The 15,630-nt window shown below is 33.6% G+C and overlaps 7 protein-coding genes across 7 annotated transcripts; 4 read left to right on the plus strand and 3 right to left on the minus strand.

Moving 5' to 3' along the window:
* Window positions 1-85: 85 nt before the first annotated feature.
* Window positions 86-3,119, minus strand: BX664DRAFT_343600 (uncharacterized protein). The gene is made up of 2 exons (XM_051547337.1): window positions 2,750-3,119; window positions 86-2,676 (listed from the first exon to the last, which is right to left on the minus strand). Exons 1-2 carry the CDS (start codon window positions 3,063-3,065, stop codon window positions 254-256), a joined length of 2,739 nt encoding a protein of 912 aa, XP_051396080.1. The 5' UTR covers window positions 3,066-3,119; the 3' UTR covers window positions 86-253.
* A 1,861-nt stretch (window positions 3,120-4,980) lies between these two features.
* BX664DRAFT_343609 (uncharacterized protein) lies at window positions 4,981-5,723 on the minus strand. Its single transcript, XM_051547338.1, has 3 exons — window positions 5,481-5,723; window positions 5,327-5,416; window positions 4,981-5,256 (listed from the first exon to the last, which is right to left on the minus strand). Exons 1-3 carry the CDS (start codon window positions 5,658-5,660, stop codon window positions 5,155-5,157), a joined length of 372 nt encoding a protein of 123 aa, XP_051396081.1. The 5' UTR covers window positions 5,661-5,723; the 3' UTR covers window positions 4,981-5,154.
* Window positions 5,724-6,326: 603 nt separating this feature from the next.
* BX664DRAFT_343610 (nucleoside diphosphate kinase) lies at window positions 6,327-7,162 on the plus strand. The gene is made up of 4 exons (XM_051547339.1): window positions 6,327-6,498; window positions 6,588-6,701; window positions 6,797-6,864; window positions 6,937-7,162. Exons 1-4 carry the CDS (start codon window positions 6,355-6,357, stop codon window positions 7,055-7,057), a joined length of 447 nt encoding a protein of 148 aa, XP_051396082.1. The 5' UTR covers window positions 6,327-6,354; the 3' UTR covers window positions 7,058-7,162.
* Window positions 7,096-8,840, minus strand: BX664DRAFT_343613 (GPI mannosyltransferase 2). Its single transcript, XM_051547340.1, has 5 exons — window positions 8,531-8,840; window positions 8,348-8,453; window positions 8,007-8,286; window positions 7,579-7,912; window positions 7,096-7,507 (listed from the first exon to the last, which is right to left on the minus strand). The coding sequence occupies exons 1-5, from the start codon at window positions 8,808-8,810 to the stop codon at window positions 7,230-7,232; spliced, it is 1,278 nt and encodes a 425-aa protein (XP_051396083.1). The 5' UTR covers window positions 8,811-8,840; the 3' UTR covers window positions 7,096-7,229.
* A 92-nt stretch (window positions 8,841-8,932) lies between these two features.
* BX664DRAFT_44770 (U1 zinc finger-domain-containing protein) lies at window positions 8,933-9,764 on the plus strand. The gene is made up of 6 exons (XM_051549583.1): window positions 8,933-8,998; window positions 9,095-9,127; window positions 9,199-9,264; window positions 9,327-9,395; window positions 9,474-9,671; window positions 9,736-9,764. The coding sequence occupies exons 1-5, from the start codon at window positions 8,980-8,982 to the stop codon at window positions 9,539-9,541; spliced, it is 255 nt and encodes an 84-aa protein (XP_051396084.1). The 5' UTR covers window positions 8,933-8,979; the 3' UTR covers window positions 9,542-9,671; window positions 9,736-9,764.
* Window positions 9,765-10,059: 295 nt separating this feature from the next.
* BX664DRAFT_343618 (tryptophan synthase beta subunit-like PLP-dependent enzyme) lies at window positions 10,060-11,387 on the plus strand. The gene is made up of 3 exons (XM_051547341.1): window positions 10,060-10,260; window positions 10,329-10,573; window positions 10,666-11,387. Exons 1-3 carry the CDS (start codon window positions 10,092-10,094, stop codon window positions 11,329-11,331), a joined length of 1,080 nt encoding a protein of 359 aa, XP_051396085.1. The 5' UTR covers window positions 10,060-10,091; the 3' UTR covers window positions 11,332-11,387.
* A 2,138-nt stretch (window positions 11,388-13,525) lies between these two features.
* BX664DRAFT_343623 (WD40-repeat-containing domain protein) lies at window positions 13,526-15,578 on the plus strand. The gene is made up of 8 exons (XM_051547342.1): window positions 13,526-13,638; window positions 13,714-13,807; window positions 13,859-13,965; window positions 14,036-14,230; window positions 14,313-14,677; window positions 14,762-14,908; window positions 14,974-15,120; window positions 15,232-15,578. Exons 1-8 carry the CDS (start codon window positions 13,554-13,556, stop codon window positions 15,487-15,489), a joined length of 1,398 nt encoding a protein of 465 aa, XP_051396086.1. The 5' UTR covers window positions 13,526-13,553; the 3' UTR covers window positions 15,490-15,578.
* The last annotated feature ends 52 nt before the right edge of the window (window positions 15,579-15,630 follow it).

The following is a 15,630-nucleotide window of genomic DNA, read 5'->3' on the forward strand; positions in this document are numbered from 1 at the left end:
TTTAGTGGCCTCGAAATTTTCATCATAGACTTGGTGTAATAAGCGATAAACATCATACAAAAGATCCTAGCAAAATTAAGGTGGATGATGTTAGAAAAAAAATGTTTCTTTTTATTGAAAAACAATGATATGACTACAAAACTATATATAAAGTGATATGATGAAATGAAATGTGAATAATAATAATAATATAAAAGAAAATGATAAAAGAGTGTGTATTAAATAAACTAATATATATTAAGGAAAAATCATTTCAAGAGCGTAAAGATGTCTTCAAGTAACGTAAGAATTCTTTTGGTCCTTCCCAAAGATTATGATCCATGACAGTCCATTCCACTTTCCAAGGAGCTCCATCTTCCATTTCCATCACACCAGCCCAATCAGTGAAAACAGGTGTTTCGTCCAGAGGGATATTTCGTCCTTTATCAGTAGTGATACTGAGAATTTTACGAGTCTTATAGGTGGCTACAATATGAATGCGAGATGCCAATGCTTTGCCTGTATCTGTAGGATGTACACGAATCCAAACTCGTTGATTTTCAATCACACTTGGTACAGTGATATGTCGATGATCAGGATTAGCTATCAATAAAAGAGTAAGTAAAAAAAAAAAAAAGTGTATGATGAAACTGTTCCAGTTTCTTTTATACTTACATTTTGGTAGCTTTGGTAATGCTTTGACAATGATTTCTTCTATTTCTTCTTTTTCTCCTCCAGGTTTATCTGTTTGATAATGATAATATCCAAATTCATTCGATGGAACTGAATACAGAAAAAAAAAAAAAGGAGTTAACAACGAATAATATATTATCACTTTTTCTTTCTTTTTTTTTCTTTTTCCTCCTTTACCTTCAGCCGTTACTTGATTGATCATAGATTGTAGATTAGGAGGAGCACCAGCACGTAAAACATTGGTAGGTATCACAGGTTGAATATCATCGCTGTCCAGAGTAATCAAATCATCTTCATCATCGTTCTTTTGTTGATGTAAAGGATGTTGGTATACAGATGCAGGTCTTGGGATGGTGGAACCAATAGATGGTGTTGTAGTCGATAGAGTTATTGAAGATGAAGCGAAAGAGGTGGAGGTCCATGGAAGTGTGGATGCTGGTCTTGTGGGTTGAGAAGAAGATGTAGCACCAGTCGCCCTCATCAATAGTGGATCATGAACCTTGGCAATGGTGGATGTTTTGTTGTTCATTTGAAACATGGGCTTAACATCGATGACACCAGCTGATTTTGATCGTTCATGAAGTAAATATTCTGACTTGTTGGAGTCCACAGCAAAAGTATCAGCAAACGGATCGACATTATCATCATTGTTATTTTGGGCATAGAATTGTGGTGTTGGTGTTGATTTGGTATATTGATGAATAATCACATTATCGTCGGCATTGATATCAAACGGATCGATCGCGTCATCATGTCCATCATCATCCTCCTCCTCGCCATCAGATCCAGATCCAGAGTCATAATCTTCATTCGTTTCATTAGTAACAATATGTTTTTCATGATGATCAATCCCATCAAAAGTCGAGGCAGTTTTTTCGTTGGTATGCAACATGGCTGTGGTGGTGGTAGTAACGGTAGCAGATTTGGTAGATGGAGTACTAGACATCATACGTCCATCATTTCGTTCCCAGACCAAAGATCCATTTTCTTCTTCCTCATCGTCATCGTCAACATTATCATTGTTCGTTCCCTCTAATGTCTTTGTGGGTAAGATCATATTTGATGGCATCTTTCTATTGTCACTTTCTTCTTTGTGATTTTCCATTTTTTGATCAGGCTTGAGTCCAGATTGTATCAAATACGAGTTCGTGACTGGTAGACTATTTGTTATTTTTGGCGAAACATGTATTGCTGAGTTGGTCATCGTATGTGAAGAAATAGCGTTGGTTGTGGGTAAAGAATGAAAATTGTTAATAGGTGCTGGTGTATGTATACGCTGAGGTTCTATTATTGCCGTTGTTGTTGTTGTTGTTGTTGCTGCTGCTGCTGCTGCTACTGATGTTGACGATGACGATGGTCGAGATGTTGTATTCATTGGAGTTGAAGTCAAGTTGGAAGAGGAAGACGAAGAAGAGTAAGTTGTGGAATAATAGAACGGTGAATTGGTACGCGTTGGTTCAGGCATAGGTATCGTACTGGATACAGTTGTGGTGACAGGAGAGTAGTTGTGAGAAGGTTGTTTTTCCTTACGAGGTGGTATGATCAACATGGCAGGATCACGACGAGGATGATGTTGATCGACATAAGTAGTAGGTGGCATTGGTGTAGTTGGTGGTATTTGAGGAGTGGAAACTGGATAGACTTGACTTTGAGGCTGTGGGGTTCCAGGATAATAAGGTTGGGGATTCAATACTTGGTGACCAATACCTGGAGTCACTGCAGTATTGAGAGCAGGTCGATAACATTCTTGTTGAGTAACGCGTGAAGTTGTTGGTTGTGGTGGAGCTGATGCTGCTGTAGATGTATTCGATGAAAAGTTGGGAGTTGATGGTATATACTGTGACACTTGGGATACTGTTCTTTCTCGTGGAGGTAATTTTGGTTGACCGTTTTGGTATGGAGGAGGAGGGACGTCACGTTGGGCAGTCGATGATGAAGATCCTACTTGAGGTCGAGAGCGATGATCGATATTACTGCTATTGGATGAAGTAGACGAAGAGGGTTCTACATAAACAAATAAAAAAAAAAAGATTGATACCTTTTATTTTTTTTTTTATAACACTTTTAAATATATTACCTGAATGATATGCGATAGGCTTAACAGGCAAAGGAGGTGGAGAAGACAATGAAGAGGAAGTCATTGCTATTGGACTACTGACTGGTGATATGTTAGTTGTAGTACTATTAGTAGTTGTTATTGTTGTTGGTGTAGTTGTAGATTCTTCAGCAGACATTTGTTCTTGTAATTCACGAGCAAAAGCAGCATCTTTTTCTTCTTGTTCCAAACGTCGTTGCAATTCTTCTTGCCATTTTTGATCTTCTTCAAGTTGTAGTTTTTTCAAAAGTTTAATTGATTTTTGTTCTTTGTGTTCTTTTCCAAATAAATGTCGCATCCCAAGGTTATCAAATAACTATAATAAAAAGGTAATCAAAAGGACAAAAAAAAAAAAAAAAAAAGGAAAAGTAAAAAAAAAAAGAAAAAGGGGAAAAAAAAAGCAAAGTAGTAAAACTAAAAGGAACTGTGCTGATATTTAAAAAAAAAAGATCGGTAAAAAGCGATTGGCTAAAAATAAATTCCACACTGTCTTGGCAACCATTTGACTTTTTTTTTTTGTGTGTGTATATCGTAATAAGCTCAAAAAGAAAATAGACTCCCTATTATTTGAAAAGTAAAAAAAAAAAAAAAAGGGAAATATATAACATAGATGATCAACAGAAATATAACTACAATTATTATTATCATATATTTGTACTCTTTTTATCCACTGACACATCGTGAGGGATGGATGTACAACAACCAAGTCTTTCAATTACCGCTCCAGAGTTAGTATCTAAATCACTTTGAAAGTAAAGATGATGAATCCTTTCCTTTATTAGGTTGATGCTTGCCAAGCAGCGAAGTGGATGAATTTATATCTTTTCGATTGAAAAAGGAAAACTAGTCCTACTTGGCGAAAAAAAAGGTCTTTCTTTTTTTTTTCAACAACATGACAAATGAAAGCATCTATTTGATTGGACTCCGCTACTTTCATGCAGTAAAGCGACCCATGTTAAGGCAAATGTTCTCTCTCTTTCTTTTTTTTTTTTTCTTCTTCTTTTCTCTTTTCCTTCTTTTTACAATAATCATATTAGGGTGATGATTGATCAGAAAGAACAACAATCTGAAGAAAAAGTCAAGGTATCACCACAACCATCTGTGGATGATCAACAGGGTCAACAATCTAGTCATGAAATTCATCCTTTTCATTCTGCGGTACCTACGAGAGCACAACAACAAAGACATCGACGTAATTTACGTCTTAGTGCCAATGTGGATGTAGAATATGGTGGAGGTGCTCGATCTAATGTAAAGGATGAACGTCGAGATTCTTGGATTGATCGTATCAACGATTCGGCAAAGAAAGGTAAAGCAAAAAAAAAAAAATATAATTGATTAACTTTCGAATATTAAAATACTAATATATATTATTTATTTATTTATTTATTTTTATTAGCTATTCGAAGAACATCATTGATGGCTGGCGGAGATGATAGAAATTTGATCGACAAGGTAGCAGATACAATCAATGAGTATGGTGATCAGCATGAAAATGATTCCTGGACAGACAAGGTAATGGATATTCTCTTTCCTTCCATGGAACTAACCCCATCATCCACTGAAGAGAAAGATAAAAAAATGCAACAATTATCATCATCAGCATTATCATCATCATTGATAGCAGGAGGGCAATCACCACCTGAAATGGCACCTTCCGATGATACATATGACCGTGTACAACAAGGGGAAAACGAAGAAGATGTGAAATCATGGGCTCAAGAGACAACAGACGCAACGGAGGGTATTGATCAAAAAGCATTGAATCATCATCCTCAAGCGGGAATGACGACTGAAGCCTCTGATCAAGCCTATGATGATGCTCAAGCCACTTATCCTGATGATCAATCCTTCCTTTGTTATGCTGATGCTTTGGAAGAACAACAAGAACATACGGATGAACTCTCATCATCTGCATCATGGTCTGTATACAATGACATTCAACAACGACGAAAACAACGTGAAGACTCGCTTCAAAAGGAAAAGGAAAAAGAAAATATTGAATGGCCTCCATTATCCGCCGTTGATCAAACACCTAGTGCACTACCCATCGATGCTGAAAAAAAAGAACGTCGTCGACAACGCTTACAACAACGTAAAGCTCAATCCTCTGCTGAACCCTTTGCTGCTAGATGATTGATAACCTAGTAGAATTAGTTATTAGTTAGTTAAAAAAAAGTTGAATATCATATTGAATAAAGAAAAAAGAGAAATTTATATTGTTGATGTACATATTCTTTATTAGTTGACAAGCATGCAGAATAATAATAATAAAAAAGAAACAAGACTGTAGAGAATAAAAAAAAAAAACAAGAGAGAAGAGGGAATGATGATAGTATGTATAATGAAAAAAAAAAGAGAGTGAGAGACAGAAGGTGGGTCTATATCTAGATTTCGTGTTCAGCTAACAGCATATTGGGAATACCATCCTTGATATTGTAAACATGCTGACAATTATTGCATACCATTTTACCTTGTTGTACATGAGTCTTTAAGAATAAAGAGAAGGGTAAGTTCATAAAATAATAAAAAAAAAAAATCGCAGTATATTTAACTTACTTCAAGTAACAAGTTGTGTAAAGCTTTCAAAAATTCTTCATTTTCAGCAGCGTTCTCTGGTACTTGAGAAGGAACATTATTGATACCAAGCTAGAGTAATAATAAAAACAAGGTCAATTAGTTTATCAACCTTTCCTATTTTTATTTTATTTACCTGAACAGCAGTATTAGCAAGAGCTTCCCATTCTATCTTTGGAAGCATATTGACCAAAAAGGTAGGGTTGTAATCTGCTTCAATCAATTCCACTTCAGCATCTTCAAATCGGAGAGGAAAGTTATTTGTATTGCAGTCCTTAACGTGGCACTGTAACATGTTGTGAGTGATAAGTCTCATGATATGTGTGTAATAATATATGATTTATAAAAAGAGAAGGTAATAAAGAAAGAGAAAAAAAAAAAAAAGAAAAAGGAAATGGATTGAAAAATGTGAGTTTTTTTTTTCTGTCACCGATTCCAAAAGGTCAAAGAAACAGTACAAGCCACTTTTTTTTTTTTTTTGGCTTCTTTGGCACCAATTTGGTTTTTTTTTTGTGATAGATTTTTTTTTTTTTTTTTTTTTTTTTTTGCATGAATGAAATTTTTCTCATCATCAGTATATCTTTTTTTTTCCCTTTCCACATGGTGAACTCATAAGATATTATTGGATTACATACATGCACGCACACACAGACACAACAAATACTCTTTTTCAAATTTCTCAGCTAGATTTAGTTGAAAAAGATTTGGTCACCGATAATTTTTTGTATATAGAGATAATCATATTATTTTCATGATTTCCATTTTACAACACTTATATGAGTAAAATTATATATAGTTGACCGTAGATTATCTAGTTATTTTGTTTCCATTGACTTTAATAGATAGTAATTATTGGGGACTGTATCAAAGAAAAAAAGTGCACCCGTCCTATGCGGTGATCCAATCCCTAAGGCACCGAGTGAAAATACGTATAAAATTTTTTTGTTTACTTTTTTTCTTTTTTTTCTTCTTTTTCTTCTCTATCTTCAAAGAAAAAAATATTATTTAAAATGGAACGCACTTATGTTATGGTTAAGCCCGATGGTGTCCAACGTGGTTTGGTTGGTGAAATCCTCAAGCGTTTCGAACAACGTGGTTATCAACTCCTTGCCCTTGAATTGATCCACCCCACCAAGGAACGTCTTGAAGAACACGTAAGTTCTATTGATATGGAAACTCTTTCCTTTTATTTAAAACAAAATTATCTAATCACTCTTATATTTTCTCTTTTCTTTTTTTATAGTACCAAGATTTGAAGTCCAAGCCTTTCTTCCCTTCTTTGGTTGAATACATGTTGTCCGGTCCCGTTGTTGGTATGGTCTTCTCTGGTTTGGAAGTCGTCAAGACTGGTCGCAAGGTAATGAATATTATCATATCATATAGTCTTTTTTTTTTTTTTTTTTTCTGTTTTCTTACCCTTCATTTTTTTTTTTTTTGGTCGTGTTTCTATAGATGGTTGGTGAAACCAACCCTCTTAACTCCCTTCCTGGTTCCATCCGTGGTGACTTCTGTATCTGCGTGTAAGTTTACAAAGAGAACATTTGATGTATCTATTGTTGTTTCTCACTCTTCCTCTTTTTCTTTGTCTATAGTGGTAAGAACATTGTCCACGCTTCCGATGCTGTTGACTCTGCTGAACGTGAAATTGCCTTGTGGTTCCCCAACGGTGTCAAGGAATACTCTTCTCCCATCCAAGGTTTACTCTACGAATAAACTAGATAATCATATTTTTTAAATACTAGTTTTGGTCTCTTTTATTCATCTATATATATATTTTTTGTCAATAAAAAGAAAGAACTAGTATTATATTATTAAAAACAATGAAGTAATTTCTATGAGTATCACATTTTTTTGTCAAAGCTGACTATCTAAAAAGGTAATAAAACTAGGCTGGGGGTAAAAAGGCAGAAAACAGAATGATTCCTACAAGACCATATAATACAAAATATGATAAGATGCTATGGGCAATCCAGTGATCACGAGAAGAGCGGTTGGCTTGGAAACCTTGATACCATAATTGACCAATATACCAATATAAAGGAGGTAACGAAGTGAAGAACCGAAGAATAACTTGTACATGCATGCATGTAGTAGCATAAAATAATAAGAAAGTCCATAAATACATATAGACACTGGCTTGATTACTTGTGTATGAGGTATCATCTATAATATTCCAAAAAAAAAGAGTCAATCTTTATCCTTTTTTTTTTTCTTTCTTTCTTCTTCTTCTTTACCAACAGAAGCATCATTGATGACACCTAGAGTTATCCATCTTGTCCAATCTTTAGCGATAAATTGCCATAATCCTGCTATGCTCAATCCTATGATAGGTGCTGCTAATAAAAAGTTTGGTATTTGTTTGACTTGAAAGTATGCCAGGAATCCATTTCCCCAATATTCTTTCTGAACAAAGCTATAGGCCAAAGGTACTAGTTGGAGACACCATGGTCGTTGTTCAAGTATATCATCTGTACAATATTGTCGATAAATCAAGAATTGGAAGACTGCAAATCCAGATAATGTGATTGATGAATATATCATGACTTGAAGGAAACCAATAATAAGAGTCTAATTATATTACATATATATATATAAAAGAAAATCGAGTATGGATATAGAATAAACATGAATTTATCTTTTTTTTTTTTTTTTTTTTGTATACCTTGATGGAATGGTATCGAATACGCTTGATAATAATGTCATATATAAAAAACCCAATGTATATGATCGCATTTGATCGGGCCAGAGAAGCAATCCCCCAGATAATAGATCCAAGTAAAAAACGTTGTTTGCTGACATGATACATTCCTAAAAAGCTAAGAAAGGCAAAAATGGATTCCGTATAAAAGGCAGACATAAACATTGATGGTGGTGATAGACAAAAGGCAATAGATGAATATGTTGCTAATTTTGTATTTGTTGGATAAATGGATCGTGTTAACCTTAAAAAAAAAGAATGATATTAACCTCTATTTTATATTGATCTAAGTTTGGTTTCTATACTTGTAAAGATATCCAGCTGCTAGTACAAAGGATACATTTGATATGAGAGCACCAATAAAGACAATGGTATACTGTTCCCCCAGTATGGATTGTAACGGTAGAAACACTAAGAATAACAACCTTTTTTTGTTAGTTTTGAAATATAGAATAACTGTTTATTATTCTTGTTATTATCATTCATACCTGTTTGGGATAGATATCGAGTCAAATAAGATAACAAGGGAAAAAATGCAGTTTCTTGTTCGTAGACATAACCGTGTTTTGCAATGTGGACAAAATAGATGGCATCCCACCTAGCAAAGATATTCAAAAAGTTGAAATAGTGTAAAGCTGGGTTGGATGATAACACGATCTCTGTTGATGTATCATAACTTCCTGTATATATGTAGGATAATATTCCCAATAAGACAGTAATGAACCGAGTAACAGTGGCAAACGCGTATATTCGACCAAGTGGTGTCATAGGAGAAGAGAAGTCAAAAGCGAAAGAAAGAAAAAAAAAAAAAAAAAAAAAGAAAAAGCTGGCGCCGTTCAAAATGGACCAAAGCTTTTGAATTGTTTTTTATACATTTTTTTTTCTTTTTCCTTTTTTACTCTACTTTTTTCTTTTTTCTTTTCTTTTGTGAGAAAAGATGCCTAAATACTACTGTGGTAAAACAAGATCAAAAGAAACATCATCAACGAAAACAAAGCGATCTGAATAAAACTAACTTTAAATCACACTTTACTATTTTGTTTCATTTTTAGAATATTGCGATGTCTTTTTAACACACGATAGTCGTAAGTAAAAAGATTGGATTAAATAAAAAGTTACTCAATCACACTTTTCTTGTTATCATTATTGATTTTAGCTTCTGTAAGAAAAGGTCACAATGCAGGAAAGAATCATATACTGAACGTTAGACAATATTACGAAGGTAAAATGGATGGAATTAAACATGTTGGTGGATATACTGATCTAGTTACCTTTCTTTTCTAGAAATTGGTCATGACAAAGCACAAGCTATTATCAATGAAATCACACGAGCGTATGAAAATTCAAGTGCAGGTATAAGAAAAAAAAAAAAGGATCATAAGAGGACAAAGTTGGTTTCTAACAATATGTTTTTTATTTTTCATTTTATAGTGATACCACCTCAATATAATGGTCAATTTGTTCCTGGGTGTAAGTTTTTAGTTAAAATAAAATGGTGATAGCTAAAGGGATTAATATTTAATTATTATGAAATAGATGGACCACCACGACCATTTCCACAAGCACCATATTCAAACAGACCTGCAGGATATCCACCTTTTGGGAATATGTCTACTGGTCATTTAAATCGTAAGTTGTTTTATATATTGGGAAAAAAAATATTTAAATACTTTTTTTTTTTTTTTGTGAATAGGTCCACCTCGTCCTTATTATAGTGGCCCACCTCGACCTCCTCCTCCTGGTGGTTTCAATCGACCTCCCCCTCCTGGTGGATTTAATCGACCTCCTCCTCCTCCTGGTGGTTTCAATCGTCCTCCTCCACAACCTTATTCTTCAACACCTCCCATATCTTCCCCATCTTCAGCAGGAATGAGATCTGATTAGTATTTAGTCTTTAGTGACAGCTTTAGAATTACCTCATTATTATTATTATGCCTTTTTTTTTTCCCTTCTTGTGAATAAAATTTGAAATTCAGTCTTTTTTTTCTTTTCTTTTCTTTTCTTTTCTTTTTTTTTTTTTTTTTTTTAACATATCGAATATTATTATTAATGACGCCTCAACCTATCACTATTGAAGATATCCAAGCTGCTGCTGCACGTATTCATGTTCATCGGACTCCTGTTATGACCTCTTCGCTTTTGGACTTATTTGCATCCGATAACTGTCAATGGCCAATAGAGTTATATTTCAAATGTGAACCACTTCAAAAGACTGGATGTAAGTATGACATCTCTATTCTCAACAATAATAACTCATCATTACTTCTTTTTTTCTTTTTTATTTAGCATTCAAAATACGAGGAGCTACCAATGCAGTCAATCTATTATCAAATAATGAAGCAGCGAAAGGTGTTGTCACTCATTCTTCTGGGAATCATGCTCAAGCTTTAGCAAAAGCGGCTTTGGATCGTGGAATACCAGCTTATGTAGTTATGCCAAATAATGCACCTCAAGTCAAAAAAGATGCTGTACGGGGTTATGGTGGAAAAGTGATAGAATGTGAACCTACTTTGGAAGCGCGTGAAACAATGGTAAGTAGAGAACAGATAAGATAATGAAAAGTATAGATACTTCCTCTTTCTTACCTCATTTTCCTTTTTTTTTTTTTTTTTTTTTTTTTTAGGCAAAAAAGGTGATACAAGATACAGGCGCCACATTTATTCATCCATTCAATAATGTCAATGTCATGGCAGGACAAGGTACACTTGCTTTGGAATTCATAGCTCAAACAAATGAAGAAGGAACGAAATTAGACTGTCTGATTGCACCCGTAGGTGGAGGTGGTATGTTATCAGGATGTGCAGTGACGGCCAAAACGATTGGTTCCAATCTCGCTGTCTTTGGTGCTGAACCTGAAATGGTCAATGATACATATCGTTCTTTTTATGCCAACAACAATGATGAAGATGAGTTAGTCCTTACCACCAATGATGATATAAAAAAACGACGACGACATCAACGACAATGTAATCAAGTTGGAGCAACTTCTGTAGCTGATGGATTATTGACCAATGTGGGTGAATTGACCTATCCTATACTAGTGGATCATGTAGATGATATCTTTACAGTGACAGAACAACAAATCATTCAAGCCATGCAGCTTTTTTGGAGTCGTGCGAAACTATGTATTGAACCTAGTGCCGCAGTTGGTCTTGCTGTGGCTCTTTACAATAAAGATTTCCACAAATTGGTCAAGGAAAAACAATTGAAACGGATTGGTATTGTCTTAAGTGGTGGGAATGTAGATTATAGTCGAGCTATCGCTCTCTTTGAAAAGTATGCATTATAGGACAGATCTGTAGATTATAATATATTTATGAATAAAAATTATCTGTATTTCTTTTTTTTTTTTTTTTTTTTTCTTGCGATGATTCGTTACTATTTTTTTTTTTTTGTTTCCTTTTGTTGACAGGTTGTTGGATGTAGGATCATAAGATGACGATGATAATGATATGATGGTACGACGGATGATGATGAACTGATGATGGATAATGTATTTTGTAGATGCATTCTTGGATATGTATTCTTTTTGTTTCATATAGAACATTTTTATTGATAAAAGAGAACATCTTCTTCCAAACACATGTTCATTTTCTCCGTCCCCCCCCCCCTCCTTTTTCCCCACTTCCATCGTTTTCTCCTTGCATATCAATGCGATTTGTATTAAACCGCTCTGATCAGAAAAAGAAATAACAGTAAGTTTAAGAATAACCGGCCAAATCCGGTCGAAGCGTGTCATGGTACCTTGACCATCTCAATTGTTTTTTCGTGTTTGTTCCTGATATGGTGAAGATGCTAATTTTTTATATTACGATTATTTATTTCAATGCTGTGTAATGTAACCATCGATGAATTAGGTGATAGATTACAAAAGGTAATGATGATGTCAAAATGTTACTAGTATAGATGATGATGGTTCTCCTTTTAGTGATGTCGACATCATTCAATCATCATCATCACCGTTTGTCAATGAAATCAAAGAAGAATACAGATAATAGAAAAAAAAAAAAGGAGAAGTATTTTTTTTTTTGATCCGATGTAGAAATAAACGTTTCCCAGTTTGGAAAGAGAAACAAGGAGGGATTGTCCTGCAGAACGGGAGAGGGAAAAAAAAAGCAAGCCCGCCTTTCCTTCTAAAACTTCCATTGCTGATCTTTGAACAAATCTTTTCCAGAATTCATCAAATTCAATACAAACATGAATATTCCTCTTTTATTATTATTACTACAGAATATAGATTATAATCTTTGCTATTTTTCATCCTTTCTTCTGCTTTTAAAATTGGATAATTTTGACAACAAGGCAAAAAGAATCATTGGATGATATCATGTTTCATCACGTGTGGGAGTAAAAACAAATATTGTAACAAGGCACCCAAACAAAGGTAATCATTGCTAACAAACAAAGGATTATTTTGAATAGACACGATAGTAAAGATTTATGAGTACATCCGTTCCTTTTTTTTTTTAATTAAAAGACAATCATCATTACTTTGGATATATGATAGATGTTTAAAATGAGACAGAGACACGTTAGGATAAAGTATTGTATATACAGGTTAACGATATAAAACAGACGGCTGAGCAAAACAAAACTTTAAAAAAAAAGTTCATAAACAGCAACTAAAACCATTGCACGATGTAATTGAAGGAGGTCTTTCTTTTTTTTTGTGGGGTCACATTGTCATCGTTCATAATTGGGCTTATCCACGTGAGAAAGATACGAAGATCATAAAAGTAGGTGATTCTTTATTGGAATAAATAGCTATTCAATAGCCAAAGAAGAAGGAAAATAATAATAATAAAAAAGAGAGAAAAAAAAAAGGTTATATACATCAAATAGATCGAAGACTAAATGAATAGGGTATACAAACGAAGAAAAACCAAAAAAGAAAAAAAAAAAAAACTAATAACTAGAATAGAGACAATGACTATAAGAAGGACCAGATGATACGTTTGTTTGTCACTCCAGATCATGCTTTATAATATATGGGTGTATATCTTGGATAATAATAAGTAGGTGTTGGTGGGTAGTAATACGGTGAGTAAGCCGGATGATAGAGATGACTATAAGGTGAAGAGAATGGACCATAGAAACGATGATGCCTTGACCTGTAACCATATCTACGTCTACTACCACATAATCCTCGTCGCCCATACTATAGAATATACAAAGAAGGATGTAAGATACTTCCATCATCATATAGAGTAGACAATAGTATGTTTATATACTTACATCATAGGGATAGTAATAATCACCCATATAGCTATAAGAATTTCCCATATTGTGGATAGTAGTTTATTTTAAAAAAAAGAAAAAAAAAAAAAAAAAAAAAGAGAAAGAAAAAGAAAAGAGAAAGGAGAAAAATAAGACGGGAAAGAAAAATTGAAACTCTTGAAATAGTTTAGAGCGGCAAATGAATTTCTGTCGAATTGACCATGCTGATAATGCATTTTTTTTTCCCTTCCTCTTTCGCTTTTTTTTTTTTTTTTATTCACATATTTTTAAATCATGTCTTCTACTCTTTCCGATTACTTATGGAAAAGGCAATGTAACAAGTTTAATACTTCGCGTTCAACCCATTTTAATAAATTCAGTAAGATTCATTACTTGGACATTTCAAATGCATCATGACTCATTTTATTATTATATTTTTTTTATGACATTCAAGGTCGTCAAGTATATGGTGATCCCTTCTTTCTAAATCGTATGGTATTAGATACAAGTCTTCGACCTATTTCTGAAGCACCAGTAACATCACTATGGTAAGTAAATATGATAAACTATTTGTTATTCATTTTTTTATCATGTTATAGTTGGTCAGAACAAGGTGATAATTTACTTTCAGGATCAAGAGATGGAAAACTTTATATTTGGCAACCATTTGATTCTTCAAGACCATTATCAACTAGTATTGCTACTGGTATGTATTGAATTTAACATTGAAAAGAAAAAAAAATATCTAATCACATTTTATTTATGACTCAGTATAGGTGGTCGCGCTTCCATCTTTTCTGTCAACTATATATCTAATCGTTATGCTATTTCAGGATCAGAAGATGGAACTGTATATCTATTTGATCTTACCAATGGACAAATCTTTGATAGAATTACTTGTTCAACATCCAACACCATGCTAGCAATTAATGCCAACAATACAAACGATATCATAACTTGCTCTGAAGATGGTATAGTTACCTATATTGACATGTGAATGTATTTTGTCATGATTGTCCTACCTAACCTAATTGTATTATATATATGATATAGGTATTATCCGACAGTATGATTTTCGACAAAGGCATTCTTGCCGTACAGATAATGCCCCCACGTGTGCTTCCGTTTTACTTGATTACAGCAATTCTAGTCAACAACCTGTTGTGAGGAATGATCCAGTACGTGTACAAGATGTATCTATCAGCGATTCTCATCATTATTTGGCTGTGGCGGGATCCCAAAACTACGTTTATTTGCATGATCGACGAATGATCTCAAGGCAATCCAAAGATGATCCTTATCATCACCAACAACGATCATTGGTCAAACTCTTGGTTAATAGGAATGAATATACACCACCTCGAAATGAAATTTGTTATGCAAACGTTTGTCGGTTTAGCAAAATTCACAGTGACATGGTAAAAAAAAAAAAAAAAAAAAAAAAAAAGGGGGTATAATCATTCTTTTTTTTTTTTATTCACAATTCTTTTATTATATAATAGATTATGGTAAATTGGTCTGATGATGGTATTTATGTTTTTAATATTCATGATAGCGCAGAAACGGAATCAACTCATATGGATAATGGATCCAGCATTCCTACCATCAAACATCGATATCGTTACACAGGACATTTGAATCCATGGGTGGTAAGTTACGGAAAATAAATATGGAAAGGGGATTAATTCTTTTTTTTTTTTTTCTTTTTTTATAGAATAGTGAAAGTATTGGCTTTTATGGATTAGATGATGAATATATTTTCTCTGGTACAGACGATGGAATGATTTTCGTATGGGAAAGGACAAATGAAAAGGTGATTCAAATGTTTAATATTGGACATTCTCCTGTCAGTGCACTTCAGGTAAATATTCAAAATAATTGTTGTCATATCTCTCACAAACAAAAAAAAAAAACATATTTTTTTTTCTTCTTCTTCCTTCCCTTTCTGGTTTATGTGCATATCATATGATAGGGTCATCCGCATTTACCCATTATGGCAACTGCAGTTTCTGATCATACCGTCAAACTTTATACACCAAGATCCGAGCCATTAGTGACATCTCCTGCAACTCACCCTTTTGCTGAAACATCATACGCTACCTCATCACAGATGTTTGAAGTTGATAGTCTTATTGAACGGAATGAACAACTCAAGCATGGCAACCTATCCAATCTCATTAATCATTTGATGCAAAATGATGACAATCCTCCTCCATGTTATTTACAATAGACCTTTTTTTTTATTATTTTATCATTTCTAATGTTATTATTTATATCGTTTTTATTATTATTATTATTACTATTATTATTCCTAGTCCCATAAATAAAGTAAATTTTCAAACATGTTTCGAATTGTTGTTTTAAATTGTTT

The sequence above is a fragment of the Halteromyces radiatus genome, assembly GCF_025201355.1.
Source record: "Halteromyces radiatus strain CBS 162.75 chromosome Unknown BX664scaffold_11, whole genome shotgun sequence".
NCBI classification, from domain to species: Eukaryota; Fungi; Mucoromycota; class Mucoromycetes; order Mucorales; family Cunninghamellaceae; genus Halteromyces; species Halteromyces radiatus.